Source organism: Sebastes fasciatus, chromosome 21 (assembly GCF_043250625.1).
Source record: "Sebastes fasciatus isolate fSebFas1 chromosome 21, fSebFas1.pri, whole genome shotgun sequence".
In the NCBI taxonomy this organism is placed as follows: Eukaryota; Metazoa; Chordata; class Actinopteri; order Perciformes; family Sebastidae; genus Sebastes; species Sebastes fasciatus.
Window position 1 is genome coordinate 18,281,064 of NC_133815.1, and position 18,503 is coordinate 18,299,566.

The 18,503-nt window shown below is 40.5% G+C and overlaps 1 protein-coding gene across 2 annotated transcripts in view; it reads left to right on the forward strand.

Moving 5' to 3' along the window:
- The first annotated feature begins 9,528 nt into the window (after nucleotides 1–9,528).
- Nucleotides 9,529–18,503, forward strand: part of odad2 (outer dynein arm docking complex subunit 2) — a 64,674-nt gene continuing 55,699 nt past the window's right edge. Inside the window, exons 1-7 of one of the 2 annotated variants that reach the window (XM_074621793.1) lie at nucleotides 9,529–9,663; nucleotides 11,699–11,940; nucleotides 12,297–12,454; nucleotides 13,690–13,897; nucleotides 14,104–14,210; nucleotides 14,775–14,911; nucleotides 17,637–17,753. In XM_074621793.1, coding sequence (XP_074477894.1) covers nucleotides 11,717–11,940; nucleotides 12,297–12,454; nucleotides 13,690–13,897; nucleotides 14,104–14,210; nucleotides 14,775–14,911; nucleotides 17,637–17,753 — 951 coding nt within the window. In that variant the 5' untranslated portion in view covers nucleotides 9,529–9,663; nucleotides 11,699–11,716. The remainder of the gene's footprint in view (nucleotides 9,664–11,698; nucleotides 11,941–12,296; nucleotides 12,455–13,689; nucleotides 13,898–14,103; nucleotides 14,211–14,774; nucleotides 14,912–17,636; nucleotides 17,754–18,503) is intronic. The other variant, XM_074621792.1, reaches the window with a different exon arrangement.

An 18,503-nucleotide genomic window follows, 5' to 3' on the forward strand; every position in this document is an offset into this window, starting at 1 on the left:
GAATTCAGCATGGTGAAACTCAAACTCAGACAGGTTTCATGGTGGCTCCCAAACCTAAACATTCACATTTGACACAAATTGGCGTCAAAATGATGTTTTCTTCTACCTTGTAAAACTGACTCCGCACGACCGACACGTCAGCTCTGTGCCGACTTTCTCCAGCAGACAAAACATGCTCTAGATCAGCCGTGTCAAACTTCTGGGTTGGAATTTCCATATGTCACATCAACCCAGTCTCACGGGAAGGCATATAAATACCACAACATTACACGGACATTCCGCGTGTCATGAGTACGCATTTTAGCTCTTTCGTGTGTCATTTGTGCGCCACTTTTTGCATGTCATTTGTACGGCACGCAAACGTCGGCAGTTCAGACAAGTAAACCACTTAGTTAGGGTAAGGGACATTTTTATGGTTGGGCTTAAAATAAGTAGGTAAACTAAGTAAAACGCGTACGAAAAACAACCACGGAAAACACGTCACAATCGTCAGTAAAAAATGTGACAATCGCCATGTGACAAACTTCACTAACGTAACTTACAAAACAAAACACTGGTCAACAACTTTCTCGAACACGGGTCTCCTGGTTAAAAGTCCGGTGCCACCAGGTCCAGCAAGGACACTAGGGGACGCGCTGCTCCACTCAACTGGATGTTCAAGTGGTGACGTACCCTATCGTAGAATGCACCTGATTGGTCCCTGGTTATCTTCTCGCTGTTTCAAACAGGAAAAAATAAGACGGCCTGCTTGTAAACTTTGTTATTCCCTCTAAACGATCTACCAAAATCTACTTCTGAAAACATTATAAGTGAGAAATAGGCTATGCTACTGCTGAATCTCATTTCATTTTAGAACTAGATCACCTAGTTTGACAGCTTGGTCCAAGTTTCGTGAGCCGGACGTGTCGCGCTGGACGGGCTCATTTGCATAAACGACTCAGTCAATCACTCAGTGACAGACTTTTGCAATTTGTAGGGCTGGCCCTCTGTGGCCAGACAAAAAAAGGAAAATAAATGAGAGTTAAAGTTTAAACTTTAATTGGATTGCTTAAGAATAATAAAAGGATAACCAAGACTATACAAAGCAGTGACAGAGGTGTACTGTTCTGTGTTCAAAATAAATGATGTGATGAACAACAGAGTTGTCTCCAGGCAAAGTCCTCTATAAATTGCATTTGTCTGTTCGCAGAGAAGTCTTTTTCTTTTCATGCCTTTCATGAGGATGTCTCATTATTTCCAAGGAGCAATATTCCTCTCTCTCTCTCTTTCTTTTTCTGATTGGCCTGGCGGCGCCAACGCTGGAGCTGCACCAACACAAAGGGCTCAAGCAGCACCTCCTCTCTAATGATGGGAGGACAGGGGACCAGGCTCTTCTCTCATTCACCTCTCACCGCACTTAACAAGTCGCCCTCTTCGTCTGTTCTCACTCTCTCTTCCTGTCCCAGGCTTTTCCATTTCCATCTTCCACTCAACATCCATCTTCATCTCCGTCCACTCTTTTCATCCACGTGTTCTTCGCTCCCACTCCTCTCCCACTCCTTACTGGCTCTTTATTACCTCTCTCCTTGCCCACTCTCTCCTCTCCTGTTTTCAGCTGCTACCTCGGCTCTCCCTTCATCCTGAGACGGAGAGAACAAAGGGCCCCTGATGTCTTCCTGGAGAGGTTATACGGCAAAAGTCAAATTGTATTAGAGCTCTCCGAGCGTTAGCGAGTGAGGCAGTGCCAAGCGTGGACGGCCTCTCAGACCGCACTTTCAAAATAATAATTACACTGCGAGAGATGAAGCGATGGAGACAGAGGAGCAAGGAGGTGAAGGGAGGAGGAGGAGAGTAAGAGAGGGAAGATCTGTGTTTTTATTTAAGCGTGCTGAACATCTTGAGAGAGTAGAACCAGCTGCTATCTCTGGGCGAGGAGAAAGGGGGAGCGGAGGCAACGCGATCGGTCTAGCTGAACAGATTTTGCCAGCTCAAGGGTATTTAGAGGCCTAGTAAACAGGTCAAGGTGGGGCCAACATGTCCTCACATGAACCAGACAGCTTTTACATTTGCTTTTTTAAGTAATTGTTTGCGCATTATTGCCTTTATTTTGATAGCAGACAGTAGAGAGGTGACAGGAAATGAGGGAAGAATGAGGAGGAACGACATGCAGCAAAGATCCCTGACCCAACTTGAACTGGGAATGTTGCTATTACTGGACATGGTCAGCATCTAACCACAAGGCCAGATTGCTAACCACCTGCCCTGAGGCCCCAGACTTGAGCATGTCAATTGCTTTTTGTAATTTAATTGCAATTTTCTTAGTGAATTTGCACAACTTAAGTGTGATATCAACTAAAGTTGCTCCTAATGTTGTGGCCGTGTCTTGCAGAGAGGTCTTAAAAAAATCTAGTTTTAAGATGTTTTTGAGGAGGCTTTCACATCAGCCTGTTCACATTCCCAGGGCGTTAAATACCGACGCTTTGTCACGGTCGTCGGTGCGTGGTATACCATCACACAAGGCACCCTTTAGCCCCGGTATGAAACGCAACGGGCGTTCCATTAACTATAATGTAAACCCATCCGCAGCAACAGTAAACGCTCAGAGAAAGTGCGCCGGGAATGTGGTGACGTAGTTTAAAGAGCAAAAAGACACACACCGGTCAGGCGGGAGGGGAGGTGGATGGGTCCAACAAACTCAAGGCTTTCATTTAGGAGACCGCTGTTTGTGTCCCGTGCATCACGTTACAATCAACTGTTCATTCGTGTCCTGTGTTCACAACGTTCAGTGTCATTTTCACTGTACAAACCTAGTTGTTTTTAGCCCAACCAAGTTCTTTCCTAAACCTAACTATAGTGGTTTTGTTGCCTAATCCTAAAGTGACGCCAAGTGAAGCTATAATGGTTTAATGCCGAAAATAAAGTGACAAAGCGGCGGTATGTGTTGGAGTCGCACATGTGCAGTACTCATCGTGCACTCGTGAGAAAATGGAGGTGGTTAATGACTTTATAGGTTTATAAGCTGAGGCGCATGTGAGTATTTCTATTACCCTGGAGACAGGAGTTTAGTTGAGTGGTGTTGGAGGATGTGGGTGAAACTCCAGATTCATTTACCTAAATAAAGATTAACATGACAATTAACTTTAGTCTTTGTTGATGTCTGATAACCGCTATAAATAAAATTTGTATAGGGACGGGTACAAATTGACCATTTAACCAGCTACTTGGCATTATGTATTTCAGATGTGGCCAATTGGTTGAGTTGAGTTAAATCTGCTCATGACATCCATGTTATTAACCTGGCTTCATCATTTTCTATTCCCATTTTCTATTTTTACGTTAAATGACAACCTGCAGTTTTACTGTCACAGGATGCTGGGAATACTCAAGTTTATGGTGATATGACTTTCTCTAAGATATGTTTTGTGGTCTCATGTGCTCATTCAGCTTTTCTGGAAATACATAAAAGCTCTTGTAGAGTGCCTCGATGATTTCCCAGGAGGAGCCAAGTGTCGCCTTGCAGAATTGCAACCAAAATAAACAAAATGTGTTTTAAGTCATGTAGATGTCGACTTTGTGATTGGTTTTGCCCAGAAGCCATACGGCCATAAATCTTGTGTTACTTCTATATTTGACAAGCATCCATCCACTCCAAAGAAAGCACTGGCACTAAGCGATCGCCACTTGAAATACATACTGTACACAGTATTTGGAAACCACAATTGCAGGTTTATGTCCATGAGAAGCTCAAGAGCGATGATATTGTTGCAAGAAAATATTCCCAACAGTATCAGGTTTTGTTTACTGAGACTCATTTAGAACAGATTTTGATTAATTTTCATGTAGTGCACATTTTGCTGCCAACTTTTAGGACAACAACAGTCATTTTCCTTTTTTCCATTTTTTTTGTTATAACCAAATTATAATTATTTTGATGGGTAACATAACACAATGATGAGTTAATGTGGAGATATTCTTCAGGCTGAGTGTGTATCAGGAATAATTAGGTTCAGTTTTCTTTGGCACTGCTGTCTTTGCTTCTGTTATCGCTCTTTACAGTTTGACTTTCTATTGGCCTCTTGTGCTGGTGCCTATTTAAACAGTCAATAAACCAGGCAATTACTTAGGACGGTCAAATGATGTCATCGTTGTCTGTCAGATTAAAGGGACAAAGGGGAATCATTTTAAAAATTCACACATGTTATTCCTATGGTCTAAGACAGTCCAAAATATTAGTAAACATGAACAACTCTCTCTCAAATCCAAAAACTGGAGTGCTAAAACTCAAACTTGTGATGTCATAGGGTATAAAGTCTGGGACTGCTCTATAGACCAGAGTTTCTCAATCTTTTTTCAGCCAAGGACCCCTTACAAGATAGAGAATATACCAGGGACCCCCTAATGTATGTCCCTTGAAATAGTTTGACATAGCCTATTTTTTACACATCTATAGTCTTAGTTATGTGAACGACAACACAAGAGAAATGTATAAAAAGATATTAGACATGTATTAAACATATTTGCAGATTCAAAGAGTTATGGATTTGTTAGAAAAGAACGTAATCCAGAAAAAATGTTGGCATTGTACATTTCTACAAACTACGGATACATTGAATGTCGATGTTTCTGAACCAAAGAAAGTTTCATTAAATACGTTTCATATCAGCGTCGTATCACACTTGCAGAAACGCACAATGACACATGGTTTACGTTGTGAAACTATGTGTTAGGCAACAAAATTACTTGGTTATGGTTTGAAAAAACATCATGGTTTTTGTTAAAATAATAATGTAACAACGAAACGTAACAACTGTAGCAATGTAACTACTGTAAATAAATAACAACCGCCCTAAGCAAACAACGTTGCGTAAAAACATCCATCCATCCATCTGCAACCGCTTATCCCGTTAGGGGTCGCGGGGGGGCTGGAGCCGATACCAGCCGACATTGGGCGAAGGCGGGGTACACCCTGGACAGGTCGCCAGTCCATCACAGGGCTGACACATAGAGACAGACAACCATTCACACTCACATTCACACCTACTGGCAATTTAGAGTCAACAATTAACCTAACCTGCTTGTCTTTGGACTGTGGGAGGAAACCGGAGTACCCGGAGAAAACCCACGCTAACACAGGGAGAACATGCAAACTCCACACAGAAGGGCCCCAAGCCAGATTTGAACCTGCAACCCTCTAGCTGTGAGGCGCCAGTGCTAACCACTGCACCACAATGCAGCCCTGCGTAAAAACAACGTTGCGTAAAAACAACGTTGCGTAAAAACAACGTTGCGTAAAAACAAAGTTGCGTAAAACAAAGTTGCGTAAAACAACGTTGCGTAAAACAACGTTGCGTAAAAAGCACAGTCAACTCGCTACTATACCACATAAATTTCAATAACGGTTGCTTGATATACTACATAACTTACGCTGACCGAATGCAAAAACGTCCACATTCAACATATCTGTGGTTTGTAGAAACGTACAAATGCCAACATTCCAAAAAATTTCCTGCCGGCTGGGCTTTTTGAAGTGTGAAGCCTTTTGTAAATTGTAATATTTTTGGACTGTCTTAGACCATAGGAATAACATGTCTGAATTTTGAAAATGGGCGTAGTTCCCCTTTAAAAAAAATTAAAGCAGTGACCCCGAGTACACTACGGAGTACCAAAAGTGTGCCATAAACTGTTCCTGGGAACACAGTTATACGACAGGTCTTCAAGCTTTTTGTCCATCACAACTCACCCATGCTGAATCCCATTTAAAAGCACTTGCTCTTTCTTTTCTGTGCCTAAAAACACAGAGGATTATGGGAAATGACAGGGGGCATTCTGGAGCTATTTACAACCAGAGGATGCGTTCACAGCCTCTTGTTAGGGTATTGGTTAGTGCGACACATTTCACAGATGCTCATTACAATGACCAGTGTCACCCGTTTCCTTCCCTGCTTTAACTGTGCAGCCGTGATGTGCACTGGATTTGACACGAAGCCTGTAAAAACATCTTTGGAGGATGTGAACCCATGCCTAAAGAAAAAACACAGGAGATACGCTCTCCAACTCCCTTCAAACCAGGAACAGGAACAGTAGTCGGCGCACCTCCTCATCATCACTCTTGTTACTCACGCACTGCTTTTGTGTATGTTTATTTTGAGTGCTAATGGAGTGTTGTGGAGGTTGGACACACTGTGAACGGATGCAATCATGATGGTCATGTGTAAAGAGGCCGGGCCACGGTACCTTTCTGAGTGTGTCATCAGCAGGTTTCCATGCGGCTCAATCAGCGACTGAGCTCAAGCATCGGAGAACGAGCATGGAGAGCAGTAGTGTTTATTATGCTGTATTAAGTTTAAGTCAGAGAACATCTAAGAGCGATCAGCAGGTGCTTCTGAGCTCGGAGCTTATTTGTTTTACTTTGTAAAGGACCCAGGATGAGGAGAGGGTTTCATTTAATCCCTTTTAACGAACAGCAATTAGGCTTGCTAATGAGAGCCCGGGTTAGATGTATTAAGATCCCTGTTTATCCTACTTTCCTTCCCTTTTCTTTCCTTTTAGTCTCCCATTCTTCTAGGGCTGTCTTCGATCAAAGAAATTCTTTGTCGACTAACACATTGCCCTTGTCGACTAATCGATTAGTTGATTTAATTGACAGATCTGTTTTTCCACAAAGAATCACACAAATGCACCACTTTAAATCTTGTGTTTACCAGAGATGTGTTCATAATTGTCTTGGAAATAAGTCATCCAACATGAAAAAGCATAAAAAAATACTAATTGTCTGAAGAAATCTAAGGGTGTTTTCACACTTGGTCCCTTTCAGCCCTCCAAACGGACTCAGAGTGATTAGTTATCATTTTTTGCATATATGTGAACACTCCAAAAGAACTCAGACCCCTCTGAAACGAACCGTACTCAGACCAGAGGTGGTCTGAGTTCAGTTCACTTAACCTGTGCATTGTGAATATAACACGCTGCAGGTTCGCTTTGCCCTTTGCCATCGAATTTTAGCCCTCTAGAGTTGCCGTTATCGGCCAATATTCAGTAAAAATATGCAATCGGCATTAATGCTTTCTAGTCATCAATCCCTGATAATGCTACATTGTGAACAACAAATCCGTGTTGAAATCAACAGGATGAGAGCTAGTTAACGTTAGCTGTTAACAGCCGGTGGGCACCACAGTCCTGCTTGGTTAAATAACGGAGTTAACAGCTAACATACAGAGGTTCCATTGAGTTACATGATGATGCGTTCAAGATCAAAAAATTAGTATTGGGTGAAAATTATAATGTTATCATGATGTGTTCAAGTGTAATCTTGTAAAATGTAGTTTTTGGCAAGAATCTTGAATAAATACAGTTGTTTGAAGGAGATGTTCTGACAGCAATGTAAAATAGATACTGATGGTGAGAAAAAGTAGAGAATCCTCTGACACAAGAGACACATGCTCCTTTTATGACAAACTGTACAGTATTCTGTGTGGAAGCGCCCGTGCCAACCCTAAAAATGTCATTGAAGTGGAAAGCATTGACCAGCAGAGTGATGAAGGTAGGAACAGAAGAAGACTGAGGCCTCATCAGAGTCCTCTTTCAAATAAACTGACAATGTGAACGCAAAAAGAAATGAGTCCCTTTTCTGTTGGTCCCCTTTTTGGTCCACTTTAAGAGGACTGAGTTTGGTTAAATTAAAAAGGACTATATGTGAAAAACCCTTAGTCGATTAAGACCAAACCGACCAATTAGTCAACTAATGGACTAAGAGATGGCAGCCCTACATTCTTTGCTTTGTTTTTTACTGCTTCACAGTCTCAGACACACAGATGCACACGCTTTACGTCAGTCCTGTCTGTGTCTGAGCTCCACTGCCTCCAGCCCCCCAGCTCCAGCAAGCCGTTGCAGATCTCCTCAATGCTTCTTAATTTAGACAAGACAGCTTTCCCCTTGTTCCAAATAAAATACCTGGAGGGAGGAGGCAAACTCGTAAATCCACCCTTCTAACAACAACAACATCCAGAGTGATCTCTCTCGATACCAGAGATGAGCTACTACTTCTCCTCCCCCCTTGGGGATCCTCACTGATTGATTTACATGCAGGCTCAGTCCAACTCACCCCAATGATTTCGGAGACAAAGTAGTACCACCTGCTGTGCCGCCATGCACGCCAGGCTGAAAAGGGATAGGTCTCCGCGCCACTGGCGCTCCTTGCAGACGATGTGCCAAACGAGGAGAGGAAATCAGTGGTTTCATTGGCCATGAGATACCCTGTCTCTCAGTCAACCTCAGGACATCATGGGTGGGCAGCTGCCAAACAATAAGGACACACATTTGTTCTTTAAGAGGGGAAGGAGTTTAATCATTGAATGAAAACATGTCTGCATTCCATTTATGAATCTACAAGCTGTATACCATAGTGTGGGGCCTGAAGATAGCGTTCTGTTTTTATGTCACTTTTGAGTGAGTTTGTACAATACAAAGTAGGATTTTTTTTAATGTTGCCTTTGTCGTACTTGCAAATCATTCTCACTGTATGCCACCATGAGAAGTGGCTGTCTTGAAACACAGGTATTGCCTTTTTGCACATGCAAATGTACATTGTCTGTATCAGTGGCTTTTATTTACCTTTACCATATCAAGAATAAGGCTTAACCCACCTGTGTTGATTGGTTTGTTAACTGTAAACTGAGTGAACTTGTTTGCTGTGTCTAAACAGAGAGCGTCCACCCAAATAGACTGTTGCCAATGTTTGTCTGCAGGACACTGCCAAACCAGTAGTGAGAGAGGAAATAGGCTCTCAAATATGCGGTCATGTGGACACTCTAAAAGGAAGGCATACAGGGATTTTATTATTATGACAACATTTGACTAGAGTCTCTTACTGCGCAAGTCACAACACTTGCATATCCAAATTGCTATCAGTGCACACTGCAAATCAAAGGCCTTTTTTTGTCTTAGCCCCAACTCTCTGGAATCACCTCCCCCAATCTATCAGAGCTGCTGAATCTGTGACCTGTTTTAAGCGTCTTCTAAAAACCCATCTCTATAGGCAAGCCTTTCTATAGGCCTCATCCACATGTGTGTTTGTCTGTTTTTGTTTGATCTGTTTCTCATTGTTTCTGGGATTTTTTCATCGTTTGATGTTTCTTCTTGTGTGTGAAGCACTTTGTAATGGTGTGTTTTAAAAGGTATAAATAAAGCTTTACTTACTTACATATATTTGTATTAATTTTTTGATCTCTGAATTTTTATTTTTATTTATCTTTTCTTAGTCTTATTTTTAATTCAATCAAATGTGTATCCTGTATTGCCCTCTTGACTTTTTAGCCTCAATAGTATGCCACCCTGCAGTTCCCTGCACATATTGTATGAGCAGACACACATCAAATCTTTGAATCAATATGCTACAAGCTGTCTAAAAAATATACAAAGAACAATGGCAGACTTTCTGTGTTGCATTGCATCACATTACACTGTGGTCATGTTAAGTTATCCCCAGTCCTCCCTGTGGATCACAGACCTCCTGTGAGTTATACAAGATTTCATTTTGATTTTTCAAAGTGATTTTTGACCCAACTCGCTTTCCGTTGTGTTTGGATGTATCATAGCAACCAACGGGGGCGGTTATGGATGAGGGAGGTTGCCATGGACACCGTTGCTACCAAAGTTTTGAAATAGAGAAGAAACTTGACACACACGGTAAGTTTTCTCTTAAAGTATATTGTGTAGACGTTACAAACCACGGTTGAAGCATGTAACGTGTGTTTTATTGACGAGGGAAAGCTGAACATGGTTGTAGTTTGGAGCTAACGTAAAGTAAACACTGTTTATCAGCGTTGCTAACGAGACTAAACGCGTTAACTAGCTCACAGCTAAAGCACAAGATAGCATGGTTAACGCGTTTAAACGTCGACATACAGACAAATAACACAGCAAGTATGTGTGCAAATATTCAAGCTGCATAACTAGAAAGTGTATTAATATATTAATAATATCCAGTGTTGTCTTTTGGCTGAGAAAAGTTACTGAAAGGTTAAAAAAAGGGTTAGCTTGCTTATACTTTTGTAAGAATGTGTTTGAGTGACATGACAGTCAAGTTAAGGCTCTAAGGATTGTGGGTAATATAGTTTAGAGTTTCTAACCCCTTTTCATGGCCCTTTGACCTATTTTTAAGATCCCAAACCTCTCATGACCTTATATTTTAAGGAGCTCTTAATTAATTAACTAACCATAAAATCCACGCATGTTAAGCATAGCTAATTTAATAATCTAAAATAGTAATTATAAGTATCATAATTTTGAATCCACTTGCGAGAGACACGCTTTTTTAGAATTGCTTTCTCTTTCACCAGAGAGTAAGAAGCTTATCTCCAAATTTGTGAATTATTTCTCTAAAGATTCTGAATCTGCTAACTGTATTAAGAAGGCTTGGGAAAGGGAAATCAATTATGTGTTGCCTGATAAGCTATGGAAGACTGCACTCTCCCGTATTCATAGTTGTTCAATAAATAGCAGACATAGGTTAATTCAGTTCAAAGTGATTCACCGTTTTCATTATTCTAAAGTCATGTTACATACATTTTACCCCTCTGTGTCTCCAATTTGTGATAAATGTAAATCAAATGATGGTACATTGCTGCATTTATTCTGGGACGGACTGTCCATTAATTTATCAGTTTTGGTCAAGAATCTTTTTATTTTTTTCTGGGGTTTATCAAAGGACTCTCTCCTGACAGAGAATTGGCTCTTTTTGGATCCTCAGTGGACTCCTCAACTCTCCCTTTACATATTCAAACAGCTCTATTGATGGGCATGGTATTAGCAAAAAAAATTTTTCTCACAGACTGGAAGACACCAACTCCATCATGCTTCAGAAACTGGTTGCATGAATTGGTCTCAGTTATCCACATGGAGAAATTGCAAGCCAATAATTTAAAATGTCAACATAAATGGGAAGAATCTTGGGGCCCCTTTCTGCAATATTTGGACTCAGCTTGAAAATATTTCTATTCATATATTGATTGTTTTTGTTTTTCCTTTTCTCTGTTCTGTTGTTGAATACTCCAACTATGGACGGCTTGCACTTAACTATCACGTGGATGATACTGTATGTAAAGATATGTATGTTTTGTCCTTGACATGCGGTTTAGATCATTTTCTCTTAGTTATTTGTATCACTCCTCCCCGGGTGTAAAAGTGTGTGGGTGTGTGTGTGTGTGTGCGAGTGCAGGTGCGTGAACTTTCGGGTTGGGTTGCGGGTTTTGATTTTTGTTTTATGTATGTGTTATCTTTAAAGTTTGTCAATAAAGATAATATAAAAAAAATAATAATAATCTAAAATAGTGAAAAATACACATTACAAATCCCTTAAGCCCAAAGTGACATCTTCAGATAGCTTGTTTTGCCTGACCAACAGTCCAAAACCCCCAAAATATTCAGTTTACTCATAAGACAAAGAAAAATAGCTCACAGTTGAGAAGCAATCAAAAAACAATTCAAAATCAACAGGAATTACAATTTAGGTGTAAACCTTTTTAATGCATCAACAAATTTGTTAAAACTTAAACAGGAATTAAAATATATAATGAATGTAGTATATAAACATAGAATAGATTGGCCTCATTGTCACCGATATCCGATCCAGCTATTTGAGTCAGTATTGGCCCGATATCCAATCCAGTATCCAAAGGTGATTAAGATACTAGTGTTGTTTTTATTTTATTTTTATTTTCAGAATATCCCATTCGGAGCTATGGGGGTTTCACTGTCGAGGGCAGCCCAGTGGACCACGGCCGGCTCTGGTACTGGCAAACTTGAGTCCACGCCAATGAATGAGTCCTTGTTGAAAGAAATCCTGTGCTTTGTGGAGCAGTTCAGCTCCCGACACCCGCAGGACGCAGAGCATGTGTTCGAGGAGCCTCTCCAGTGGAGTACCACTTTAGTGGCATCTGATTTCAAAACAGACTATGACATCAGGTTGGTCTAATCATGAGGCAGGCAGCTGGTTGGCCAGTGCTTTCAGTATTACGTGTCTGTGCAGGATATGCTGTCACCATGGTGTCCAAATGTATTTTACCTTGGCTATACTGAAAGCAGTAGGCTATAATTAATTTGTTTTTCAGCTTCAGTTAGACTGAGTACATTCCATTTTATTTCATCAGAAGTTCTGGTTCACTTTCAGTGTGGTTAGCTTTGTATCTGGTAGCTTGGAAAGGGAGAAGTACAAAAAGTACAGACTCTGATCTTTCTTAAGTGTGTTGCCATTTATAATCTAATATGAAAAAAAGTAATAATAGGGATAAAACTGAAGTTTTTTTTTCTTTTCCCCTCAGTGACTCAGATGTACAGTCCCACGAGAAAGACGGTGAAGGGCGTCCATTGTTGCAGCTCTCCCCTCCTACTGTTTATGTACGCAGCTTCAGCCAGCTCTCTAAACTTGTTCATCTGGCAGATGATAAGAAGCTGGAGGAGGTTCAAGCATGTCTAGAAGGTAAGCATGATGACCACAGGATGAGATTTGAATCCACTTTGCATCCTAAGTAGTCTAGCCACCAGCATACCTCCATAACCCACAGACTTAATTTGTTTGTCCTGCTAGTTATCCTCTACAACCATCCAATTATCCTGCCATTGGTAATCCTTTACAGATATATATTTACTTTAGGGCCGCTGCCAAAAAGAGATAAGGTAATATGTATTTGTCTGACAGAAGAATACATGATGAATATGTTTTTCTTTTTCTTTTTTTTTTCTTTAGATAGTATGCGGGATTAGTTTACTAAAAGAAACATGTATGGAAAAAATTCTGTATGAGGCCTTCTGTTTTATTCATTCAAAATTAAAGCGGCAGTAGGCAGAATATTTTTGGCATCATTGGGCAAAAAATTCCATAATAACCTTTCAGCATATTGTCATTCAAATGTTCTGAGAGAATCTAGACTTCTGCACCTCCTCATGGCTCTGTTTTCAGGCATTAAAAAATCTTTGGCCAATCACAGGTCATTTCAGAGAAAGAGAGCATTTCTATTGGCTGTTCATTCAACGGAGGCAGCTGTCAATCACTCGCGATCTCAGATCAAACGGTCAAACTAGGCAGTGCTGATCAAATATGAATTGATATTATGTTACTCTAATGCCTATTTCTTGTGTAAAAAGTTTTCAGAAACATCTTGTAGTGTACTGTTTAGTTGTAAAATGAGAAAGTTTGCTCCGGCTGGTCGGCGGTGCTTGGTATTTCCTCAACTGATCTCAACATAGCTGCCGGGTCACAAACTTTCTCATTTTACAGCTAAACAGTACACTACAAGATGTTTCTGAAAACATTTTATGCGAGGAATAGGCATTACAGTTACAGAATATTGATTCATATTTGATCAGCGCTGCCTAGATTGGCCGTTTGATCGGAGTTTGCGAGTCATTGACAGCTGCTCAGAGACGGCAAGGCTCCAGCTCGGCTCTGATTGGTTGATTTCCTCCAGTCTGTGAAATCTTGCAGATGCCATATAGTAGGAGCACCGGAGGACACAGAGGCACATGTTTTTTTTTTTCAGATTACCGGTCTCCTGCACTTCTGTCAGGATATAGTGAATAAAAAAAATTACTTTTTAAAATCATATTTTCTCCACTCCTACCTACTGCCGCTTTAACCCACCTCACATTTTCGGAAACACTGTGATCAGTTTTAAATCTGAACATTCAATAAGGCTAACCTCTTTTATTTTTCAGAAAATAGAGACGCCGTGGTTAAGATTCTTGGTCCCAGCTTTGCCAGCATCCTAGAGAAACAAGACGCTCCTACTGATGTACTAAGTCTGATAGACAACGTGAAAGAGGAAGATCTAGGCAAGGACTCGGAGGTCAAAGTCAAGCTGTTCCTCCTGCTCCAAAATATGGACAACCAGCTCCTCAGCAAGTGCCTCAAAGAGATAGCCGGGTAGGTGCTTCTTCCATCTCCAGTTCTCCCAGCATTCAATCTGATTATCTATCCATCCTCCCCGGATATCCTCTTTCACTCAGTGAACCACTGCGACGCGTTGTTGTTTTAGATTGGAGTAGGCAGCGGGTTTAGAGGAGGAACCATGAATTAATGAGGCGAATTGGATGTTTGTTTTGTTTTGTTTTCCTACATTTTCATTACAGACACGTCGAGCTGGACCCCGCCGCAGTGAAGAATGAAGTGGAGCTGTTGAAACAGCACTGCAGCGAAGGGGAAAAGAGGGTGTTGAAGTCGGTTCGATACACATCAGGTTCAAATTATCTTCACATTTCACTTGGTTGCGAGGAAAGCAATCGCTATTAACACTAATGCTGGATATTCCGAAGCATAAAAAGTCTGTGTTATGCCGCCACAAAAGACATGGAAGTCATTATATCTGTCAGGATCCAGTTTACCAAGTCGTTAGTCAGTGTGTGTTTTTTGCCTCATTGCAGTGTATTCATCATGGCCTAACAAAGCATGTACACACAAAGTGGTAAAAGCAGTCCCCATTTCTCATGTTGAATTGACAGTCTATGAAAATACTTTCCCAACCAGCCTTTAAATATGATAGTGTCACTAGTAAGTGTCTCTGTTTTTAGTGGATGATTTATATAGCCAGTGAAACTATGGGCCCATGTCTCAGACCTGCGCTTGGAGCACTATGTCATCCTCTTTAGCAGCCCAGGCATTTGTGATGATTTCTCCTTTTGCTCCTCTGTTTCCTTCTTCCTTTGGAGACAAATTTGTCGTTGCTGTCAGGCTGCACTACTTAATATAAAGTTTGCTGCAAGTTTTGTGCAAGTACCAACTTTCTTTTTGCTTTTCTTTTTAGATTACATATTTCCAAATGGCTGCCGCGCCCCTCCGTGGAGACAGGCCCTTGATGAGATTTGTTACCTCGTGATTGAGCCTTGTGACACTGAGACACTCTACATCACCTGCAGCACTGCTGGAGTTTTCCTCAATGGGGTAAGACTAGGAAGATAAAGCACTGTGGACTGTGAAGCTGCAACAGTCAACGTAATGTTGTTTCCTGTTGCTGTGTGAGGAAATGTTCAGGGAGGTTACCTTCTGGAAAATAATGTCTGAAGGGCCAATTCATCATTGTACAGTCAGTTAAAGGGATAGTTTAGATTCTTTGAAGTGGGGCTGTATGAGGTACTTATCCATAGTCAGTGTATTACTTACAGTAGATGACGGTAGGTACTGCCCCAGTTTGGAGAAACAGACAGGAGTTACTGCACGGACGGGGCTGTTAGCAAAAACATATTTTAGATCCCTAAAAGAAAGGCCCACCTAAAAAACTCAATATCCGTTTAAGTGTTCGCTATATTTAGAATATTTTCTATTTTCCGCTTTACCTTGCCATCAGACAGCCCATTCCGACAGGGAACTGGGGCTGTTATCTATGCTCACTTCAAAGCCACCAGACTCCTTTGACAAAAATAGTAATTTTGCCTCGCAGAACACTTGAGTTGCTGGTCTACCACTTCCTCGATCGGTTAGTTTGTTTGTGTTATTGAGTGACTTTGGTGAATCTGAACTAACCCTTTAAAACTACAAAGCGGTGAAAATATTCTTAATATAGCCTATATTATATATCGGCTATTATATATAGCCTATATATTATATATATATATATATATATATATATATATAATATATAAAACGGTATCAGTTTCCCGTCAGAAAGGGCTGTCTGACAGCAAGGTAAAGCGGTGAAAATATTCAAAATATAGTGTACACTTAAACTGTTGGTGTCTAAAATACATTTTGCTGCCGGTCCCGTCCACAGCAGTACATTGCTTATCTTACGTATTGATACTTCTACGTCTGTTTCTCAAAACTGGGGCGTGCTGACCGTCATCTACTGTAGGTGTTACACTGCCTATGGATAAGTACCTCATACAACCCCACTTCAAAACACCCAAACTATCCCTTTAAGTGACAGCAAATTCACTTCTGTATGGTATGTAGTGCTCCAGTGATTTTGAAAAAAAATATTTTGAGTTCCTTTAGTACTGTTCTTGAATCATAAATCTTGAGTGTAAGATATAGAACTTACTAAATATAGTTAGTGTGTATCTTTGTCACCAACAAAATCTCAAAATCAGATTTTCAAGAGAGACCAAGAGGTCCTAAAAACATGATTACAGCAATAAATCAAACAACATAAACAGACTAAGACAACTGTCACATGCTACAAAGGAATAATGACGATGTGCAGTTAAAGCTAGGGTCAGTAATGCTGAGAAACGAGCAACATTTCACTTGATTTTAAAAGTGATCCAACTGAAAAACCTAGCCCAGTGTTGCCAACTCTTTTCCAATGAAAGTAGCTACAAGCACTCTAGCTCCAAAAGTCCCTAAATCTAGCGAGAAATTCGCCAAGTCGGCAACACTGACAGTTCGTTCCTTTAGTTCCTCTCCCCAAATTATCATTATCAACATAAACAAAATACGTGGCTATTGTTAGTACTCACAGCTGTCAAGCTAGCAGTTTGTTGAAGACTCCGGTGACGTGCAATGAGTGCACGGGTAGAGAGCGCGCAGGCAGGTAGATAGGCAGGTACGTAGACAGACAGGTAGATAGATACCAGATTTTCTTTCTTTTTTTTGTCAGAACATTTGATTTATTGATTGCTGTCGGGATGTAATGAGAATTTCAATAAATATAACAAAAAAATTTATTTGAACAGCACCACCAATCCATTAACAGTTATGAGTTTCCAAAACTAGCAAAATAAAATGAAAAACAATACATTTAATAGCAGAGGCATTGCCCAAGAGTGTTATTTTCCAGATCCTTTAAAACTGACTTGAGTTCACAGAGAGTAATCGCTTCTGACATTTGTAAGTCCCTCAGTTCATTGCTCCAGCTGGATGGGGTATTTAAACAAAGTACAGTGGTCTACGAGATAACCCCACCCAGTAATGAAACATAGAGCACAGTGGTATACTGCATCCAACATCTTTAGACAGAATATGCAATAATGTTGTAAAAGTTGCAGATAAAAGTTTACAATACGTTGATTATCACTAGAGAACAACAAAAGCTAAGTTAGTAATGTCTTCTGATGCTGTTAAAAGTCTCTTAACATAATTCACGTTTTAGCATGAGTAAAACATGCTTGTGTTTTTACTTATGATCATGTGATAAACTGTCAAACTGTAACTCAAAGTTTTCAATTATGTTCATAAATATACCTCAAATTTGTATTGTCAAAAAAATCACAAACTGTATCTGGTTTTTAAGTGTCCGTCCGTCCGTCCCCCCAAAGTCCCTAAGTGTGCTATTGCATAGAGAGCTTCCAAATTCCAGGAATCTCTCTGAATGTGTTAGCAATCATTTCTAAGAGAAGATTTTGCATGCTGCAGCACCTTTCACTCTTTCACTGACATTGCTGACAAGCCATAGGTTTCCTGCCTCTGTTTCTTCACCTGGAAATGGTTCGGCCAAGGTGAAAAAATTACAACCTCACACCGAACGGGTGACATTGATGCAAATGAAACCTCAAAGAGCAGTAGTGTCTTAAACCTAATTTAGCGGTTTACATGGTTTTACACTTCCTCTTCGAGGCTGCCTGGAGATACTCTGGGCTTTCTAACCTCAGCTATTCCAGCTGACATGTGGGTCACATTATAATTGTGGTTTTTAGAATTAATGAAGCTGTTTTTCACGTTGTTTTCACAGGGCATAAAACAGGAGGGGGAGGAGAGTGGCTACGAGCGAACAAGTGATATTTACAAAGACCTGGGAACTCTTCTGAAGAGCAGATCTCCACATTTCGCCGAGAACATAAACAAGCAGGTACAGTGGAATACATACAGGCAGATGCAATTATCATCAACACATTAAGACCTCCTTTTTGTAGCCTTGAATATTTAGCTCCCAAAGCGGGAATGTGTGGGTGTTGAAATGCCTCTTTGTCCCACGAACAAGGTCCTTCTCTCTAAACCTCTGATTTGATCGCTGATGTTGTGTGACTCATACGCGTAAACAGAGTTAGGATTGTGTAATCAGTGTCTGTGCTGTTCCACGTTAGTGAGCTAGTGTCTGGTTGTCACTGTGTTGAAAACCGACCTCCTCCGTGTTCCAACATCAAAACAGCACAGCCCCATCCCACCCACCACCCGCCCCCTCAACACACACACACACACACTCACAGACAGACAGACACGCGCTCACTTCCAGACATTGAAATACGCGTGATTTATTCAGTAGTGCTATTTCCTGCTTTAGTAATTTGACGACATAACAAATCGCCTCAATAATAGATTCCAGCTGCGTCCAAAAATCTGTTAATCATTTAAAAATCTGATCTCTTTTTTTCCTCACTCGCTCTGATGTTTGTTGGAAAATGTGGCATCATCAAAGCATTAAAACTGCCTGCTTTGTATTGATCTTATATCTTTAAAAAAAATCATGTATAGATTTTTGTGTTTTATTTGCTATGATGTCATTCTCTGTAAAATGTAGTGTAAATGTAAGTGCAGATCTTGCTCTCAAAGAAAAAAATAGTACAACTGTCAGAGTAATAGAATTTATGCATATTTCCAA